Source organism: Onychomys torridus, chromosome 3 (genome assembly GCF_903995425.1).
Source record: "Onychomys torridus chromosome 3, mOncTor1.1, whole genome shotgun sequence".
Lineage (NCBI taxonomy): Eukaryota > Metazoa > Chordata > Mammalia > Rodentia > Cricetidae > Onychomys > Onychomys torridus.
The window spans coordinates 27541488-27561683 of NC_050445.1; the positions used below are offsets into that span (position 1 = coordinate 27541488).

At 44.8% G+C, this 20196-nt stretch overlaps 1 protein-coding gene across 1 annotated transcript; it reads left to right on the top strand.

The window, feature by feature from the left end:
* The first annotated feature begins 430 nt into the window (after positions 1 to 430).
* Nobox (NOBOX oogenesis homeobox) lies at positions 431 to 5966 on the top strand. Its single transcript, XM_036180234.1, has 9 exons — positions 431 to 467; positions 2192 to 2526; positions 2611 to 2695; positions 3033 to 3139; positions 3448 to 3554; positions 3763 to 3848; positions 4072 to 4303; positions 4617 to 4903; positions 5500 to 5966. Exons 1-9 carry the CDS (start codon positions 431 to 433, stop codon positions 5808 to 5810), a joined length of 1587 nt encoding a protein of 528 aa, XP_036036127.1. The 3' UTR covers positions 5811 to 5966.
* The last annotated feature ends 14230 nt before the right edge of the window (positions 5967 to 20196 follow it).

Below are 20196 nucleotides of genomic sequence, written 5' to 3' on the forward strand. Positions count from 1 at the left end.
GGCAGCCTCATATTCGGGGACTCCCTTCATGAGTGGTTGCAGAAGTCTCCTTACACAAGGGTCAAGATGTAACCACAACCATGTCCATACAATGTGTGCTGAGCCTGGGAACCTCACCTTCAAAGACACCCTAGCAGCTCTGCAATCCTGCCGCTGCCCTGTTCCTGCTCCAGCTTTAGGGAGGTGACCGGCATCTGGTCCCCTTGGGGCTGCATGGAGGCGCTCAGGAAGCTGCAGGATGGATCTCCCAGCCCCCCCACCCCATTACCCCAGGTGTGCTGTGCCTCGCCCTGGGGGTGGGGTTGGGGGCGCAGGCTCCTGCTGCGCTCGCCCTGGCCTGTGCAGACTCCACACACCTGGCCACCCCCACGGACTTCATTAAGGCTGCGCCTGTGGCACCAGGGCGGGCTGAGAAGTGGGAGTCCGGGCCATGGAACCCACCGAGAAGCTCTGCAGGAAAACGCGGGGTGAGCACGCATCGGGGTTGACCTTGATGAGGGCTTGCTGAGCCCATGAGGTCCGCTGGCCACTCTGCCAACCTTCAGAGGCTGCTTAGGTCTGTGGGTGGTAGTGGGAAAGGGAGGCGACCTCACCACATCCTTCTATTTAGGGATCATCCCTGACGCGCTGGGGATGAACCCGGTCTTAAGTCTCCAGCACTGCTCTAATGTAGGTTCTGAGGCCCTTCACCTTTCTCAGTACAGTCCAACAAGGTTCAGGTTGTTGAGTGTCCACTCTGTACCACGTTTATTAGTGTGCAACAAGCCCTCCTAAACTGTTGTAAAGCTTATTTTGTCCCAGTGTCCCTTGGTCGACCTTTTTCATCTCACCCCCAGGATGCACCCCTTCCCCGCTCTCTGAAGTGGTTCCATTGTGTATTTAGAATCAGCTGGAAGAGGCTTCTGAGCCAGCACTTGCCCCCTAGCTTTATATATTGTTAGAAAGCTATTTGTTAAGAGGCAACCTCAGAAGCTTTAGTCAGTATTCACTCACACATTTTCTGGTTTCATTGGAAATGACAGCAACTCCCTGAAGTGAAATTTCTTTTGTTATGAATATATGCAGAAAAGAAAGGAAGTGTTTGGGATCCGGGGGAAAGTTCTAGGTGGTGGCCGAGGGTTAGCCCGTGCTCCTGTACCCCAACCCTGTGTGATCTTGGGTCGATCATTCCACAAGCTTATCCCCATTTCTTCACCTGGGGGAGGGGGGGGGAAATGCCTGCCTCATGGGGACCCATTGGGGACTGTGCTCTTGATAGCACCCATGGCAAGCCCCATTTGTAAGGGGACTCAGAGTTGGGGTGGGGGTGTTTGAGTTTTACCACTGTGTGAAGGGGGTTTTCCTTCTGGATGGGCGCTTTTCCTCACCTGTAGAACACTTGGACTGGGTGGAAGGGGGGAGGGGAAGGAGCCAGAGCACGTGGATTGAGGAGGGGGAGGGAGTAGGGAAGACAAAGGCACCTTTCCTCTGACCCCCTCTGATGTCCTTCTGCCTATACTATGGAGACCCAGGGAGCCTGATTTGTCTCCTCAGCAGGACACAGAGCCTAGCTTCCTGGGGGAAGAGGGGCTAGTCTGAGGAAAGGCAGAATAATAGGCCTGTTTTTTCTCTTCCTACTCACCCCTCCCCCAACAGCTGTTTATTAGATCAAACCTGGTGCCTGTCCCCTGAACTTGCACCTCTGATGTCTGGGGGGAAAAATAAGAAAATGTGTACCCAGCTTTCCATTGTTCTCACATTAAGACCTCTCAGGGTTGCAATACTTGTTTACATTTTTCCAAAGCAGCTGGAGTAGCTAATCCAGTGGTAGTCACCCTGTGGGTTCCCATCCTTTGGGGGATTGAATGACCCTCTCACAGGGGTCCCAGTCGCCTGAGACGAATTGGAAAACACAGGTACTTATATTATGATTCATAACAGTAGCAAAATTACAGTTATGAAGTAGCAATGAAAATAATTTTATAGTTGGGGGTCACAATTGTATAAATTGTATAAAAGGTTGCAGCATTAGAAAGGTTGAGAACCTGTCTAAGCCATCCTCCTGACAGTCCAGTTAAGAAGGTATGTCAGGCATTCAGGCTGCATTTGGTAGACAGGCAAAAAAAAAAAAAAGCTTAGGTTCTAACCACAGATCAGCTGCAGGGAGGAAGGAGCTCTACCACCTAGTACCAGGGGCTGCTGCTCTCCACAGGCCAGGAAGCTGGAAGCAAGCCCAGGACTGCTGGGCTGGAGTCGGAGGGACCACTGAAGGTTTCTGTTACACTCACTGAAGATGACCAAGGCAAGCAGTCCTCATTTCCCAGGGCTGGCTCAGGAAAGAGACCACTGTCAAAGACCTCTGGAGAGTTAATGGGTGCTGACACCTGCAGAGCGTGCCCCTACAAAGACGCAGCACCAGCCGCTTGTAGTCCCCAAGCCCAGGAAGAAGTTTCTTCTCTCCAAGAGACAGAGGTAAAGACAGTGAAGTCATCCATTTCTGCAGTCCCTGGTAAGCACGGGAAGCCTAACACCATGGGTTTGACGCTAGTGTCATCTTGAAGATGTGCTACCCACAAACCTATGCTTTCTGAACCAGGCCTAGCCCGCAGTCTCCTCAATACATTGGCCAAGAACGGTCAAGAAGAGGACCTGAAGAAGGAGTCCTTAGAAGTGACCTGTCAATTTCGGAAAAAGACTCGAACCCTGTACCGTTCAGGTTAGTCCCAAAAGGTGGAGAAAATTGTAGATCAGTGCAAAGAATGTGGCCCCAGGGGATGTTGGGGTATGGCTAGTTACTTTGTCCTACATGTTTCTCTTCATCTGTGGCAGTGCCAAAACCTCTGACCCGGAAAAGGAAGGCCAGGCAGGCTGTCTTGTCTTGTTAGACCAGGATAGAAGAATCAGAAATGCATATATCATACTATGCATGTAAGGAGGCATACTCTTGCTTTGGCACCAGTGGTCGTATCTGCTATGGGTGCCCGATGGGCATCTCCTTTTCTTCTCTTCTGCTGTGGTGTCTGGCCTCCCCTGTAAGTGTCTTCTTTCTGCAGACCAGCTGGAGGAGCTGGAACGGCTATTCCAGGAAGACCACTATCCAGACAGTGACAAGCGCCGGGAGATTGCCCAGATGGTGGGGGTCACCTCCCAACGCATCATGGTAAAGGGGGGCTGGCTAATTGATCAGTAGGGTGATATGGAAGCTATTGCTGGTCAGAACTCTCTCGGAGAGGGCATGTGCTTCATCTCAGCTGGGATAGAAACCGAAGTTAGTCTCAGATACAGGGGTGGCCCAGCTGTTCCATGGGCCACAGCTTTAACCAATTAGAGAGGAAAGGAGAAGCCACAGACCTTTATAGTTCCAAGTGAAGAAGTAGCTGAAACCCAGTAAAGTGTCCTTCACAGTGACACCCAGGACTTTGTCTCTGCCAGCATTCTCAAGTTCGGATCCCCTTGCTCCGTTCATAGGTGTGGTTTCAGAATCGTAGGGCAAAGTGGCGAAAAGTGGAGAAACTGAGCGAGAAGGAAAGTCGGGATGGTCCTGCAGCCCCCAGTGAGGACAGCAGTCAAAGCAGGTGAGAAGGGCTCCTGGTCTTGGGTTGTCCACATGGGAGTCCTGGGGCATCTTGAAGGAGGATGTTGGAAGCTGGATATGAGAGTGCTTGAGGGTGTTGACTGGGCTGGGCTGGAGTTAAGGAGGTGCTGGTGCCTTTCCTTGCACTGAATCTGAGTTCTAAATCCAGTGGTCATGGAAGTTAAAGTCTTCCTTCACTCTGGCTGCAGGTCTGCACCTGAGCTCCCAGCTCCTATGCCTACAGACCTAGAACCTGGCCCTGTTCCTCCAGAGCACATTTTGGATGCTTTTCCAGGTGAGCTACCACTTTTCAGAGAGTTTGTAGGTGGGGCAGGGATAAAAAAAAAGAAGTCAGTCGGAACCGGAAGTCCTTGTTCCACAGCAGTTAGCAGTGGGGACAGATCTCTGGGGTTCCGTGCCAGGGATCCCTAGGCATTGCACCATCTGCCGTTCAGCAGTGCCATAGCTGTCTCCCCACCTTCTTATGCTGAGATCCCCTATTTGCCGTATTTTCCTAGAGCCCCCCATGCTGCTGACTTCTGACCAGACTCTGACCCCCTCTCAGCAAACTGAGGTTGCTCAGAGGGTAGCAGAGACCTCACCACTCTTAAGCCCCCCACCTCTTCGAAGGACCAACCTTCCTCTTCCTCTTGGTCCTATCCAAACTCCTCAAGTGATGCCTCCACTAAGGGACCCTCCTGGAAGTGACAGCATACACAAGGACAGCCCCTGTGGGTCCTGGGGCCCCAGGTATGGCATCTAAGTTCAGATGTAACTTGGAGAGAGAAGAATAGTGGGGAGAGGGAAGGGGCTGAGTGGGTGTAAAAAGATGGGTAAGTTTGGGGTAGGAATGATCCAAGGCTTGTAGCAATAGAAGAGAAACAAGGGGAAAGAGTGAGCAGGGGGTCGGGGGTGGGAGAAGATGAAACAGAAGTGATGTCCAAGGGTTGATGTTGCCACAGAGATGGAGAAAGGGGTTAAGAGGGGAGGATGGCTTTTTTTTTTTTAAACTGGGAACAAGGTCACTGTTATACCTCACTGAATGTTCCTCTGTCCTCCGTAGCATCTCATCACCCTCAAATTTGGAAGACCTGGGGCCTCAGTATTATCAAGCAAGCAGCCAGTTGGGTTCATTCCAGTTCCCCCAGGCTCCACAGACCCCTCTTTTCCCACCGTTTCAGTCCCAGTTTCCTTATCTGCCCCCCTTTCCTTTCCCCATCCCAAGCTTTCTCCCACCAGAAGACTCTCTTTTTTCTTTTCCTTTTGGCCTCAGTGGGGACACAGCACAGGATTATTGTCCAGGGCCGCCACCTGGTCAGATATTGCTACAGCCACATGCTGGATACATGGGTGAGTTGGGGCTGGAAAGGACGGTCCCCACTCCCTGTTGTTTGAAGGTGAGAAGGACAGAGCGCTTTCTTATCTGGAAGGCAGAATGAGGCAGGTCATGGGTAACAAGCAAAACTCTTGCTTGCCCCTGCTTGGAGCTATTCTGAAACTTTTGTGGACCTGACATTGGAGCACTAGATTCATATGGCTGAAGGGTTTGGCGACCATTAGAAATAATGAACAAAAGGACTTAGTGCAGAATTGGTAGCAGATATTATGCCTAACTACCTAGACTTCTGAAACCCCAAGGCCCTCCATCACATGAATGAGAGGGTTCCTCTATAGGAGGCAGTGAAAGAGATGTCCAGGGAGTTCCAGGTCTCCTTGGTGCCTACGTGGGCCAACACTTGGCCTTGACCCATGGTCTACTAAATCACAGGACCTGGAGTCCAGGGGCCGGGCTGATCCTGAGGGAGAGGCTAGTATTAATGTTTCACTCAGACAGCCCTAGGGACCTGAGCTGTGGTCCTGAGAAAGGAGAAAGAGACTCATACAATTTAGTAGTGTTCAATGCTCTTAGCCCTGTCCAATAATTCCCGTGTTCTTTGACTCCACAGGTCCAGGACTCTGGAGTGGCCATTGTTTGCCAGAACCTCCCTTCCCTGGTCCACTCTGCCCACAGAATCTGGGGCACCCCCTGGGAGTAGAGGGCTACTTTCCAGACCTGCTTCCAGCTCCATGTGCTCAGACTATGAGCAAGCAGCCTTCATTAGGACTCAATGGGCTTCCTGAAGGCACTAGACCAGAGACAGGGGCCTCACTAAGCAAAATGCCAGAGGAGCAGACTGCCTCTTCCCTTGAGCAGCCTGCACCAGAGGAGGTGAGAGACAAAACTAAGAATAGTCATGCCCCTGGAACTAAAGAGTAAAGAGAAGGTCCTTATCAGGGGGCTATGGGGAAGAACAGGATTGAGGCACTCATGTAAAGAGCAAGATTGAAAGATTTGAAAGGCTATGACCTGGCCTGGGATGGAAATCCAATGTCTTCCCAACCTGGGCTTTAAGAAGGAAGGAAGCTGGCATCATTTTCCCTTTACCCCTTAGGAGTTCTGAAGAGAATTGGACCATGCTACTTGTAAATGTTACATCAGTTTCTATGGTTTTAGTTGCTTCCTAGACAACTGAGTTGGTGTCCATTGTATGCAATAAAACAGTAACTATTGGGTGTTTTTCTGTGAATGAAGAGCTGTGTTTCTGACTACTTCTCTGGGTGTTTGTTAGATGTAACCCTCAAGGGAGGTTCCCACTGGGTATCACCGTATGGAGCCTGGCATTTTCATGTGCCCATTTCTCCACTGAAGGAGGATTTGGGTATCTTGCATTTTTCCTTTAGCTCTGCCACTAACATAGTCTATTCCCAAACCCAGAACTGGAAATGAGTCTGGATCCCTCTCTCAAATTTGGGCCTTGTAGGATTAGTATCATAAGAGAAATGTGAGCAGCATGGAAGCTATTAGATGTGACATGAAGCTAGATGCATCTGTTATTATGAATCCTAACTTATTTCCTAAAGTTATTTTTTGGTGAAGGGTGGGAATAAGAAGGAAGAACAAGGTGTAGTGGATACCCAGAAAAGTACAGCAAGTAGATGGTGCTTCCCTGCTTAGGATGATGTCTTAGTACTTTTAATTTCGGACAGCATAGACCTCACTGGGTTAGGATGAAGGTTCCAAGGTTCTTTCTGTTTCCTACACTATAGCTGGGAAAGGAACCAAAAGAATGTGACTAGTACCTGGAGAGAATGCCTATGCTAAAATAACATACCATTTCAGCTGTAGCTGAAAGTTTTCCTGTGTCCCGCCTGGCCCACAGTCAGGACAAATGTCTCTCAGCTGCTGGTCCTACAGCTGCTCGGACCCAAGTAGACACACAGAGGCTTATATTAATTAAAACTGCTCAGCCATTAGCTCAGGCTTACTACTGACTAGCTCTTACACTTAAACTCAGCCCATTTCTGTTAATCTATATGTTACCATGTATTCCATGGCTTTACCTGTGTGCCTTGCTGCTCCTTGGATGGATGGATGGCTGGTGTCTCCTCCTCAGCCTTCCTCTTCCCAGAATTCTCCTTATCAGCATTTTATTTATCAACCAATCAGAGCAACACATATTCACAGCATACAGAACATTCCACAGCACTTAGCCACAGATTGAAGTTTTGCAGGTTTGTTTATTTACAGCTTCTATTTGAGGTTGCAAGGTAATATAGGCAGCTATGGAAATGGTTTGAGGTATGAGAAGAGAAGGGAAAAGAACAGGTTGATAAATGAAAAATCTTTTCTCAATTACTAGACAGTGGGTCAAGAGTTCAGCAATGACAGAGCATGAGGACATGCCCATGTGTGCATGCCTGCCCTCCAGCCCATTGCAGACAAACTTCAAATCTATATAAAGCCTAAATACTTCTTTTCTCATATGGTGGCTAGCCAAACTTGACCAATGACAAATTCTACAATGAAGGAAGAAATATTAGATATACTGTCGCTGTGTATGGGTTCTTGCTTAAGAATAGGGATAAGATGGTGGATGTACAGTCCGTTTGTATGAGAAGGTAAAGGGCAGTACAGATGCAAGAGAGATGGATCCAAATGGGACTAGAAAGAAGAGTAGAGACTGTAGGGAATAACAAAACATGGACTGAGTAATAGATTTCATTCTGTGACTGTTCTCTTCTATCCTCAAATAAGTTTTATCAAAGAAGGAAAGTAAAGCCCAGATACAGAAACAGTAAGGTGAAGGGACCCAAAGGTCCAAGGTAAGAAAGAATAGATCATGAGACCAAGAGAAAATAGTTGGGAGGAGCAGGTAGATTCCACATGAAAAGGCAAAGCTGAAAGGATGCAGAGGAAGCTGGAGGTTCCTGGCTTGAAAGGAGGAAATGGAAAAAGGAATTCTAAATATCAGTATTGCCACACAGGAGGAGGCTTTAAGGAATTGAAAGATGAACTAGGGAGATGAGTGCAGATTTGTCTCTTGGAGGATGCAGAAAACCACCAGAGAAAATGCACATGATGGGAGAAATGCACAGATAGGGAGGGCGATTTGGCTTGGATGTGGTGGGACAGTGTGAGAAGTGTGAAGCAGGGAGGGGAGGGTATGTGTGGATACTGCTTAAGTGAGTAGAAAGAGGGACCAGTAAAAAGAATTTAGGAGAGCAGGTGAAAGGGAATCAGGATAATGAAGTCAAGAGAAGGTGCCAAGAAACTGTAGGGGAAGAGGTAACAGGCAGGGAGAAGAGGGAGGCTCTGGGCTGTAAGGAGCATTGTGAGATCTGTGGCCATATGGAGACAGATGGCCAAGGTCAAGCCTACAGCGTGGGAGGCAGGCTATGTAACCCACCCAAGGAAGAAGCAGGTGGATCTAATAACAGGGAAGGATTGCTATGGCTGTGGCAGATGGGAGAGAGCACCCCTGAAGTAGGAAGGGCATTTCTAATGGGGACAAAGGTGCAGGTGATTTGAATGATATTCAGAGAAGGCAGGGACAATTAAAAGAGTCAAAATTACTGTAGCAAGACTTAGTGATGGGAAGGGGAGGCATGGAAAATGAGCATTTGTCTATATCAGCAACAGATCTATAGCAGTCTAGGGGTAGGGAAATGTCAGTGATTGTGTTAAGATAGTTTGTATTTGCTATTCAGGACTGAGTGGCTATTGGATTAAAACACCAATACTCAAAAAGCTTTTAGGGAGGTGTCTGACACACAAAGAGCATGTGACAGATTTTAGTCTTGGATCCTTTTTCCCAAGTGTTTTCAGCTATGACTCAACCTCCCTGTAAATTGGAGCTATATTTAGCTGGTAGCCTACAATATTTCCTAAATTAAGATTTGCTATGATTATTGAATAAATTAAAAAAAAAAAACACTCTCATATTGGATTGTGTACCTATCCACCAAAATAGTTATTGGTTCAGTGGCTATAAGAACCACCAAGGAGCACTATTTGGAAGTGGGAAAAATGTCTTTATTACAGTCACCTTCTCCATTGATCTTTGAGGTAGCCCTTCAAATTCACAGCTATCGATTCAATCATCTGTAATCCAAGAATATTTGGAAGAAAATTACATCTCTACTAAGTATGTGTAGATATTTTCTTGTCACTTAGTCTTATTGTAACTACTTACATTATTTGGGGTATTATAAATGATCTAGAGATGAGTCAAAGTGTGTGAGAGAATACACAGAATATGTGACGTTACAGCGGAGGGACTTGAACATCTGCCGATTTTTGCATCCAGGGGAATCTTAGAATTAATCCTACATGAATACAGATAGGGGTTTACAAATCAGGTTTCAAATTCCAGCCTAGTGTTATAATTATTCATCTCTTGCCACTCAAGAGTCCCAGTACCAGTAGCAGTGCCCTTAATTTAGGGATTCAAATGTATTGCCTGCAGTACTGAATGTCTTTTTTTTTTTTTTAATGTTCACAGAAGAGGGTGCCAGATCTCATTACAGATGGTTGTGAACTACCATGTGGGTGCTAGGAATAGAACTCAGGACCTTTGGAAAAGCAGTTGGTGCTCTTAACCTCTGAGCCATCTCTCCAGCTCGAATGTCTTTTATTATGTGCACAAGGGAGACTTTTAAAGGAGACATTTCACAGATCCTTTTGGTTTACATTCGGTCTCATAAGGCCCATGAAATGGGCAGCCTTGAAACAGATAATTGAGAGGAAAACTGTTTCTTTCCATCAGATATCACATATTCAGTTGTTTTCAAAACTCAGACTTGGTAGAGACAAGTCTAATTAGCACTCTGGGTGTATTTCTACAGCTACAGGATTGGTTTGGGGTCCTACCACTCAATGATTGGTAGCACCCTATATATGAGCATGTGCACATGTGAGTGTGTGCACATGAACTTCAAGATATAGCCTAATATTTGACTCTTAGACCAAGTGTCAGACAATCTACACACGTAGACTTCTAAAAATAAACTTAAGTATTGAAAATGAAAAATGAAAGATGGCCTGAAGAAAGGAAATGATGAGCATGTTTTAGAAGCCTAGAAACTAGAAATTGAAGAAACCTCAGGCTGTTAAGCCCAAATTACTGACACACCAGAAGCACTCCTTCCCCCCACCATCTATAATTTAACAGTCTGGATCTCTGTCAGCTCTATTTCACAAAAGTCTTGAAAAGATTTCCCCTCACGTTCGTGATTTTGACAGGAAACAAGATCTAGCTTCACTGGATAGAGTGGAGTCTTGTCTTCTGAGTGAGGTTCCACCAAGAATAAACTAAAGCTATGAGCACTGGGGACTGTGGGCCTTCCCCCAAAGCCCTGCATTCTCCAGGCATGCTGAACCACTTTGCTCAGCCCTCACATGGCCTGGGCTCCAGGTTCCTTGTCTCTTCTCAGGTGAATGTGATTTTCTGTTGTTCCTCTGAGGAATGATGATGATGTCAGGTCTGGACCTTACCTCTGCTAAAGCTGTCTGTGATGCTTATTGCAGACTATCATCTCCGTATAATAGGATCTCTGTAATGGGTCTCTACAGAAAATCCTTAGTGAGGTGTTTTGTTTATCCCTGCAGCATGTCTATATTCTTACCAATTACAACCTCCAGGACATTTTAATAAAAGATGCTTTGAGTCCACTTCACACCCAATTTGTACTTGGAGAAGTAATATCTCAAATCTAAATATGCTAAGATTTGTGTCACCTGTTCAGCTTTATTTGGTTAGTGATAGCTCTGGGTGATCTTGTTAAGATGTTTTGAAATCCTTACAGGATATCACCTTAACTTAGAATTTTCCTTCTATTTGAATATTTGTTCTATTTGAAAATTTTGTGCTAATTAAAAATTAGTGTGTTTTGGACATTTTATATTTCAACCATTGCTAAAATAATAAGCAGGACACTAAGACTGTATAAGATATTTTGTCATTCACCTGGAAAATAATCTACTACTGGCACTTAGTGTTAAGCTAGTCATGAATCCTCAACTATACTATCATCCAAAGCCATGCTCTGCCAGCTCCTGCAATTTTTTTTTTTTCAGGGAGGTGGGGGGGACCTGCTTTTATGACCCAATAAAATCAACATTTTCTGTAGTGTAACCACATAAGCTGTCACTCCTGTCAACCCAACTACATAACAAATGTTCTGAGCTTCAGGGACACCCACTGTCTTTTATGCCTCCTAAGGACATTGTGGTGGTCTGAGTGAGAATGGTCCCTGTAGGCTCACATATTTGAATGTCTGGTCCCCAGTTGGTGGAACTGTTTGTGAAGGACTAGGAGGTGTGGCTTTGTCGGTGGACTTGTATCACTGGGGTGGGCTGTCAGGTTTCAAAAGCACCTATTAGCTCTCTCTGTGTCATGCTTGTGGCTCAAGATGTGAGCTCTCAGCTACTGCTCCAGCACCATGCCTGCCTGCTGCCATGCTCTCTACCCTGGTTGTCGTGGCCTCACCTTCTGAAACTGTAAGCCCCAATTAAGTGCTTTCTTTTACAAATGTCCTTGGTCATGAGGTCTTATCACAGTAACAAAAAAATAATAAAGCCAAATATTATTTGAATCAGCATACGTAGTATTAGGTTTCATTATAGAATTTTGGAAACACAATGTCACTTATTTTTACCCCCTCTTCTCTCCCAGTTCCTTGAGCCTCCTTCTACCTCCACAACCTTCTCTTTCTCTTGACTAATGTATCCCATTGTCCTCCCCACTTCCTCAGCTTTCCTCTCATGGGCTCTCTTCTAGGGTCATAGCCTATACTCACACTTGCACCTACTCATACACATATATAACCTACATATACACACACACATATGTACATTTATATGTGTATAAGCATAAGCTAGGATTTGCATATGAGCGAGAAGAGATTTTTATCATTTAATTTGTATTACCTCATTTAATATAATACTTTCTAGCTCTATTTTTTTTGTAAGTTCCAGTTTTGTTATATATCTGAACAAAATCCCATTATGTATGCATACCACATTTTCATTCTCCATTCCTCTGTTGATAGACACTCATTTTCTTGTTGTTGTGAACCGTGCAGGAATAAGCATGGATGTGCTAAGATAGTCTTCGGGATATGTGCTGGAGGTGGTAGAGTTTTATGGTAGTTGTGTTTATGTTTTTAGAAACCTCCATACTGATTTGCACAATGGCTGTACTAGTTTACACTCTCACCATCAGTGGACAGGCCTTTATCCTTCCTCACATCCTCACCATCATTTGTTGTAAGTTAATTGGCTGGGTTTTATATGTATTTTTTTTTTACCTGTTTATGAACTACATTTCAAAAATATCTTACAGAAATATTTAAGAATTTTACATTAAATTTATTTTCATGAGGCTCCTAAAAATCAGCTCGATAGAAATTAGTTTCTATGGTCTATCAAGTCTTAGAGACCCTCTCCTGTTTGCACTAAAAAAAATGGTGGAATTATTGAAATCAGCTACGATGCCCTGGTTTGGGTTCCAAGGCTATCTTTTATTCATTTTACTTTTCACTTAAACGTTCTAATTTCTAGATCACTTTCCTTTCCTGAAGCAAACAGGCTGAAATAAGAATCAAGGCTTTTGTCTATCATCAGTTGTCATGGTAACTACCTCAGGAGCTACATTTATCACAACCCCGTTCTTTGCTATCTCCTGTGATTAGACCCCCAGGCATCCTCCTTTGGAAAGCTCTTGTACATCTTCTAGTTCTTGCCTTTGCTTTACTGTGGTTTTGTTTTTGTTTTGTTTGTTCATTTGTTTCCTGAATGGGAGCCGAGTTTCTGCATGCAGGCGAGTTCACCTAGACCTCTAGGCAAACACATCTCAGCCTCACTCTGCAGTCACCTGCCCAGTCACCTGCCCAGTCATCACCCCTGATTGACATTATCTCCTCTAGCAGTGCACTTGGGCGCCTCAGTACTTTGCTGCTACCCAGGGTGGCACCTTCTTTTGCAAATGCTAGGGAAATTTAAATAAAATAAATGTCAGCACCACTGTTTAATTTCCCTATTTTTTTTTCCCACTAGATGGCAATGCACCACTAGTTTCTTTGTGATCCTAGAAATTCTGCTTGTGTAGTCAGAGGGTCTAGTAAGGGGAGCTTTGCTCAGTCCTCTCCCCTAAATGCTCTAGAGCCCCAGCCTATCAAAGATTTAGTTATCACAGTCAGTTGGGTTTCAGTTTGGCTTTTCAGGTATAGCAAATTCAGATAAGCATCAAATGATTTTTTTTGTTTTGTTTTGTTTGAAAAAAGCATAGACAAGCTATATTTGGAGGTGTTGCATATTTTTATCTACTCAGCTTGGCAGCCCAGTAGCACTTAGCTGAGGATATATGTGCCAATGAAAAGCCCATGATTCAGGAACCACAGAGTCTGCCTTTGTATCTCCCTGGCCGTTTGCTTGCCAGGCTTCTGAGCAGTTCATTGCCAACATTTCCCAGGCACCCTCCACTTCTCTGTGATCCTCCTACAGCTTTTGTAGCCTTCAATCCCTCCATAATAAAGACTCCTGGTTTCTTACAATTAATTTTTTCTTCTGGAAGTTTTAAAGCCCCTTGGTTCCTATCTTTTCTTGTCAGCTGACTCTTCCATGTTTATGTGACTTTATGACAGAATATAATCTAAATGTCCACTTAAATATCATCTGCATTAACGGAACATGGGATGGAAACAGGCTACAAAAGACAATTTAGCTGGAGTCTTAAACGGCTCTGATTACTTAGGAATAAATTTGATTCCTCCAAAGGGAAGCTTTTTTCTGTTTACACAGAAGTGGTGCTTGCTTGAGTCCAGAGGCTTAGTGTATACTGCTCTGTCATGAATATCTTTCCATTTGGATTTCATAACAAAGCCCCGAGAAATAAGGGCAGGCATTTGTTCCAGCAGTTAAGAGGGATTTATAGGTACCAAATGTACTTGATGGATACAAAGATGGATAAAATGTCTCCCCAGCTTTCTGGGAACTGCCAGTCTCACTGGGCAGTCTGACAACACAAAGGAGCAGTTGCGATGCAGGGGGCAATGCTGAACAGGGCTCTGTGGAGCGGGCCAGGAGAACAAAGGAGCAAAAGCACAAACAAGAGCAGCTCTGTCTGTCAGGGCAGCTTGAGAAAGCCTTGAGCCTAGTTAGAGAGCTGGCTCCTGCAGGAGGAGCAAGTTTGGATAAGCAAGAAAGGAAAGACAGTTGTCTCAGCAGAGGCAAGTGCAGGACCAGTGAGACTGGACAAGGATGAGGGAATGCAGGGTGCTGCTGTGTGCTGGAGCCACTGGAGGAAAGCTCTGAGGGAAGCTGAGGCTGCTGAGGGGAATAAGCAGAGGCCTAGGGCGAGGTGTTCAGACTGCACTCTGCCCAAACACAGGGCACAGGCACTGGCTGTTTTAACTTATGGGCGTATCTGTCACCGATCTGGGCTTTCAAAAGACCAATGGACAGCAAGACTGGAAGATGTAGAGAAGGGATATAAAGATTCTATATCGAGTGACTGAGCTAGCCTCAGAGATGCCCAGGGAAGGCAAGGTGACGGACTGAAGAGGAAGTAGATCTGTGGAATGCTAAGATTAGAATCACTGGAACATGGTAGGAAATTAGCTAAAGGGAATGAGTAGCTTTATAAGTAAAAAAATGACATAATGAGGGGAAAGCGGAGATACAGCAAATTTGCATGAACAAAGATACTTTGTGTTTGCTAAGGCTGAGTTGCTGTGTAAAGAAAAAATGTGGAAATGGAGTCAGAGATGAGAACCAAAGCCAGCTTGTGGGCTTGCATGCATGGGGAGTATAGCTGAGGTCAGGGGACCACACATAATCGTCCATCAGGGAGAGTAGGAGAAGCAAAGTCATCCTAGGATGGGCTTGCTGTCTTGCTCTGGAAACCTCTTGGAGAAGGGGAATGGGACAGTGAGCTGGTATTGAGATTGTCTAGTAACAGGTAGTTTTACAGCAGAGGTGGAAAGAGCTGGAAGAGATGTTTGGTTGAAAATGATCCAGAAGGGGCTGGAGAGATGGCTCAGTGGTTGGGAGTGCTCTTCCAGAGGATCACAATTCAATTCCCAGCATCCACATGGCAGCTCACACCTGTTGTAACTCCAGTTCCAGGCGAGGCAGCACTCTTACAAAGACATTCATGCAGGCAAAACACCAAGACACATAAAATAAAAATAAATTATGTAAAAAAAAAACCAAAAAAACAAAAACAGAAAGAAAATGATCCAGAGCTCAGGGCTATAGGTCACAGAGAAGCCAGACTAGTAAATGTGCAAATAAAGATATAAATATCCCAATTTACAGACAAAAAATCATGAGGTTTAAATGATTTCCAAAACTCACTGTGCGGTGGCAGTGTATGCCTTTAATCCCAGCATTTGGGAGGCAGAGGCAGGCAGATCACTGTGAGTTTGAGGCTAGCCTGGTCTACAGAGCTAGTTCCAGGACAACTAGGGTTGCACAAAGAAACCCTGTCTTGAAAAACAAATTGTTTCCAAAACTCCCCTTAGGCAAATCTGCATGAATATCTTTCAATTTTTGTTTTACTCTCCAAATGCCGATAGCAAGGTCTTGCTTCTCGAATGCCAAGCATTTTAAATTCTGAGAGAGCCTTCTTAGGTAAAAGGCCATCAGTCATGGCTTGTCCTGTCCTGTGATTGTGCTTTATGAGACTGTGGGGAGCTGAAATGGCTTGCTGGGTAAACCCAGAAATTGGTTCTCAAATGAAATATTAATGGTAATGATAACAGTGTATTTAGTATTCATTGTATAACTAGCTCTCTGCTGAGGAATTCCATTTGAAAGCAACCCTGTAAGCAATATGTATGTCATAGGTGAAAATATGAAACTCAGAGTGAAGTGCTTGTCCCAAGTTGGAAAAAGAAGTAAGTTTCAGATGGGATTCCATGTCATGAACTGTGCACTTCAATAAGCAAGGGCGAGAGTTTAGGAGGGGAATGTCAAAACAACAGATCTAAACCAGAACAGACGTGGAATCAAGTCCTTCAGTAGGAGGACTTGTGTCTGTGTAAATATTCAGTACTGCTGCGCCTGTGTTAAATAGGAAACAAGATTATTTAGACAGAGAAGAGGGAGAAGCTAACGGTTGTAAAGGGGGCAGGAAGGCTGCATACTCCCAAACCAGGAAGAGAATCAGGACTCATGGAAAACACAGGCAGAGAAGAAAGTGAGCATAGGTGTAAGGGGTTGCGGGCAGGGGAGAAACAGAAGGATTTAGAGGGGTCCATGTGGAATGGGGAACCCTTGCTTGGGTCCATCCATTGCAAGCCTTTTCAGTGCTCAGTGAAAGGGTGAAGAGCATCCCAGCATTGCAGAATGCACCTCCAGAGGAGTGACCGGTAGAGGGCTGGGAGCCCACAGGACAGTGGAGTCATTCTAGTGCCCAGGAATGAATTATCACAAAATCATGTTTGGTTTGGTGCTGGAGACACATGCTGCGTATAACAGATTAAAAACAACTAGAGAAATGGCTCAGTTGGTAAACTGCTTGCTGCAAAATCATGAGTGCCTGAGTTCGATCCCCAGCACCCACATAAAAAGCTGGGCACTGGGCGGTGGTGGCACATGCCTTTAGTCCCAGCATTCAGAAGGCAGAGCCAGGCGGATCTCTGTGAGTTCAAGGCCAGCCTGGGCTACAGATCGAGATCCAGGACAGGCTCCAAAACTACACGGAGAAAAACCGTCTCGAGGAAAAAAAAAAGAAGCTGGGCACACGTGTAACCCCGTGGGAGGGCAGAGACAGAGGGATCCCTGAGGTCATTGGCCAGCCTGTCTAGCCTAACTGGCAAGTTCCACACTCAATGGGAAACCAGAGGGCAAAGCACCTGCCGTTAACCTCTAGCCGCAATATGAACTCATACATGTATATACGAGCAAGTGTACAATGCCAAACGTCTAAAACACTTTGAGTTTGCCTTCTAACCCTCAAATGGCCAACTCTGTTTCCCTTTTGTTAATTCCAACACTATTATATTCCAGGGAGCATAGCCAGTCTTCTGCATCAAATCCATCTTCCTCTAAATTTACATACATGCACACATGCGCGCGCACACACACACACACACATATACATACACACACAGTTCTCTCTAGTATCTTAAGGCCCCAGTGCGAGGCTGATAAATTACTTGGAGGCCACACCTTGACCCTTGTTTCCAGTCTGTTGCCCAACCCAGCTCTGCACCTGCTTATTAACCTCCCTACATGTGAGCACCAGCCCTTCTTCTGGCTCTCTCAAACATCCTAGCTGCCCATCTTCTGTCTGTCCAGTCTTTCTATCTCACAGCAAAGTCACCTTTAACCTTTTATGAAAACAGTAAGCTCCGCAGGCTACTTGCTGCAATCTCAGTGGGGAACACGGAGCTGTTTGCACCCGTAGCTCACAATTAATTGGCTGTGCAACACTCAGCAAGTCACTTCCCAGCTCCAGCTCCCCTAAGTGTGTCTAACAACACTGCACTAAGGGTGTTAAAATACAAAGGTCTCGGGGGTTTTTTCAACACCAATAATGAATAATCTTCACACTCCCATCACACGCTGATCTTAAGAAAACATCCAAGAACTAGCTGGGTGAGGCCCATTCTTTCCCCCCAGGACTGCTTGCTCCTATGGTGGCCCAAAGTTTCTCTGTGACCCTGCTCTACCATAGCTAATGGTCTGTTGATCTTGGCTCCCTTCCCTGAACAGTCTGAACTTTCTCCTTGGTGTTTGGGAGCCCCTCAGTCTGTGAGCGGATTTAGAATTTCCCTATTAGTGAACACACACACACACACACACACACACACACACACACACACACGGACTGGCTCCTACTCCTGAGTTTCCATTTGCATTGTTGAGGGATAGTTGCCTCTGAAACACTCCGGTAAAGTGCCAGGAAAGAATTTATCTGCTCACTGGTGTTTCATTTGTGGCCAGACTTGGCCCTTCCCTGTTCTGCCCCAGGCGCATGACTCATCCACCAAGCAGCAGGAATCGGCAATTGCCACCCTCACCAGTTGGGAAAAACACAGCGCCTTTCCTCTCCAAATCCTCTGTTCAGGGCCCACTGCCCACCCAGAATCAACATTCTTCCCGCTCACCAGTTGTCATGTCTTTCTGTAACATTCTGTGGCAATTGCAGACTGGGCACTCTTACAAGGAAGGAGCTAGGGAAATGTCCACGCAAAAGTGTCATTTTAAAAATTGGCAGGTTGGAAAAAAATCGGTCAAAGGTTATTGAGCATACAAAATGTTCTAAATCTGAGCAAGAAGTTTATTTGAATCCCAGGCTGAGTTTGGCCCATCTCTCTAGCTTATTTGCTTGTAACCTTTGACCTTTCCACACACCTAACTACTGGCTCTGGTCCCTACAGTCATGCAGCTCCTGAGTCATGTTTACAGCTAATGTGGCTTTAGGGTCACTGGTCTGTGCTGGTGATAAAGCCAAGTCATCACCACACAAGATATTTACAGAGAGGCCTCCAGGCCAGGTCCAAACATGCACAAGTGGCCTACTTCTGTCGTAGGGAGGTAGATTAGCAAGGAGTAGCTGTCTGTAAAGGGCTATACACAAACACTGGATTTCTACAGGTTGATCCCCAAAACAATTCTTAATGAAAATACCACTAACTACTTATTTACATAATTAAATACATAATAAGGGAAGTACCACTAAAACCACACAGACTCTGTTGGTACCTCAACAGAATAAAAACTGCAATCAAGTGTACTTCTGGGAGATAGGTACATGTCATAGGAAGGAAGTCACTACATGTAAGCTATTTAGACTTTAAGATTTAAATAATATCTACCACAAAGTTCAATTTAAAAAAGAGACTGCCATAGAGCTGAGCTGTAGAATGCTTGTCTGTCAATCAATGCCCTATCAATCAATGCTCCAGATTTGATCCTCAGAACTGAAAGAAAAAGGGGAAAAAGTCCCCACAGGCTGATGTTATCAAAAAATCATTCTAAATAACTAAGACAGTAAGTAATAAGCAATAAAAACCCTAAACTCATAGATATCCTTAAGTGAAAGTAGATAGCGAACATGTAAATTTTTAATGAGCAGCTTACTACACAACAGGAATCAGTAAAAACAACCCACTTCAGTGTGGACAACTATACAAAGGAACCAATTCAGTAGACATTTTCTTGATTCCAAGCTCCATGCCCATTATAGCTCAGACCTATAAACAGGCCTGTGCATGGTGATGTTTGCTATGCATCGCTTACTTAGAAAAGCAACAAAAGCTGAGTGGCATCCATGTTTCAAACGTAGTTGTTTGACATTTTCTCATAAGCAATTGCTGGGCTTCTAAGCCACTGACATCACTCGGGACTGAAGCCAATTCTGAAGTAAATTCTTGAAATCTGGAGAAGGTGACAATCACTGGCTCTACAGATACATTATTTTCCCCAAGTTCAAAGTCAGTAGAAAATTTAGTAACTCACCCAAAGAGAGATTACTGACATCCAGTTTTTCTTATTTTAAACAAAGATTTAAACTAAGGACCATCTGGTATGTAAAAGGCAAATGTCTTTTGGTTTTCCAGATTACATAAGAATAATCCAGTGTATATATGTTACATAACTAAAGAAATGTATTAAGAACTTAAAACAGGCAACTGGGTGGTGGTGGCACACGCCTTTAATCCCAGCCCTTGGGAGGCAGAGGCAGGCGGGTTTCTGTGAGTTTGTGGCCAGCCTGATCTACAGAGTCAGTTCTAAGACAGCCAGGGCTACATAGAGAAACCCTGTCTTGAAAAATCAAAAAACCCAACCCAACCCAACCCAAACTAAAAGAACTTACACATCTTAAGCCCACAATAACTTCAAGCAATAAATAAGTCAGACAACACGGACACCTGCCTGTATATCCACCATGAAGAAATGGTGGATTTCTTTACCTCTGAAGAATTAGAGAACTTGCCTAGAAATTGCAAGATTGTATATAACTCTCTTTATGTTGTATGGCCAGTATTCAAATGCTACTTATACAAACAGTTTGGAGTGCAATTACCACAGCCATTAATAAGAATCTGTCATTAAATTACATATACACGGAAAATATATCACGTTAAAGTCATTTTTATTGACCAGACTATGAGATTGTGAATCTCTCAACTTAGCTTCCCTAAGACTATCCCTAGTTTAGATTTATTGCTCATTCTGCCTCAAATAAAACATTAGTCTATTTTAAAGAGGTAAACAAGCTTATATTTTAGAATGATTATAAAGACAATGTGCTGTCAAAAGTTAATACTATTATATCATCACTACCAAATTTTATTTCATTCTTACTTTT

Bases quoted from the DNA above. Each gene is read 5' to 3' on its own strand.
- Nobox (XM_036180234.1), top strand. From the start codon at position 431: ATGGAACCCACCGAGAAGCTCTGCAGGAAAACGCGGG. The intron at 3,140-3,447 runs GTAAAGGGGGGC...CTCCGTTCATAG, and splicing joins TCACCTCCCAACGCATCATG to GTGTGGTTTCAGAATCGTAG. The intron at 4,304-4,616 runs GTATGGCATCTA...TGTCCTCCGTAG, and splicing joins TGTGGGTCCTGGGGCCCCAG to CATCTCATCACCCTCAAATT.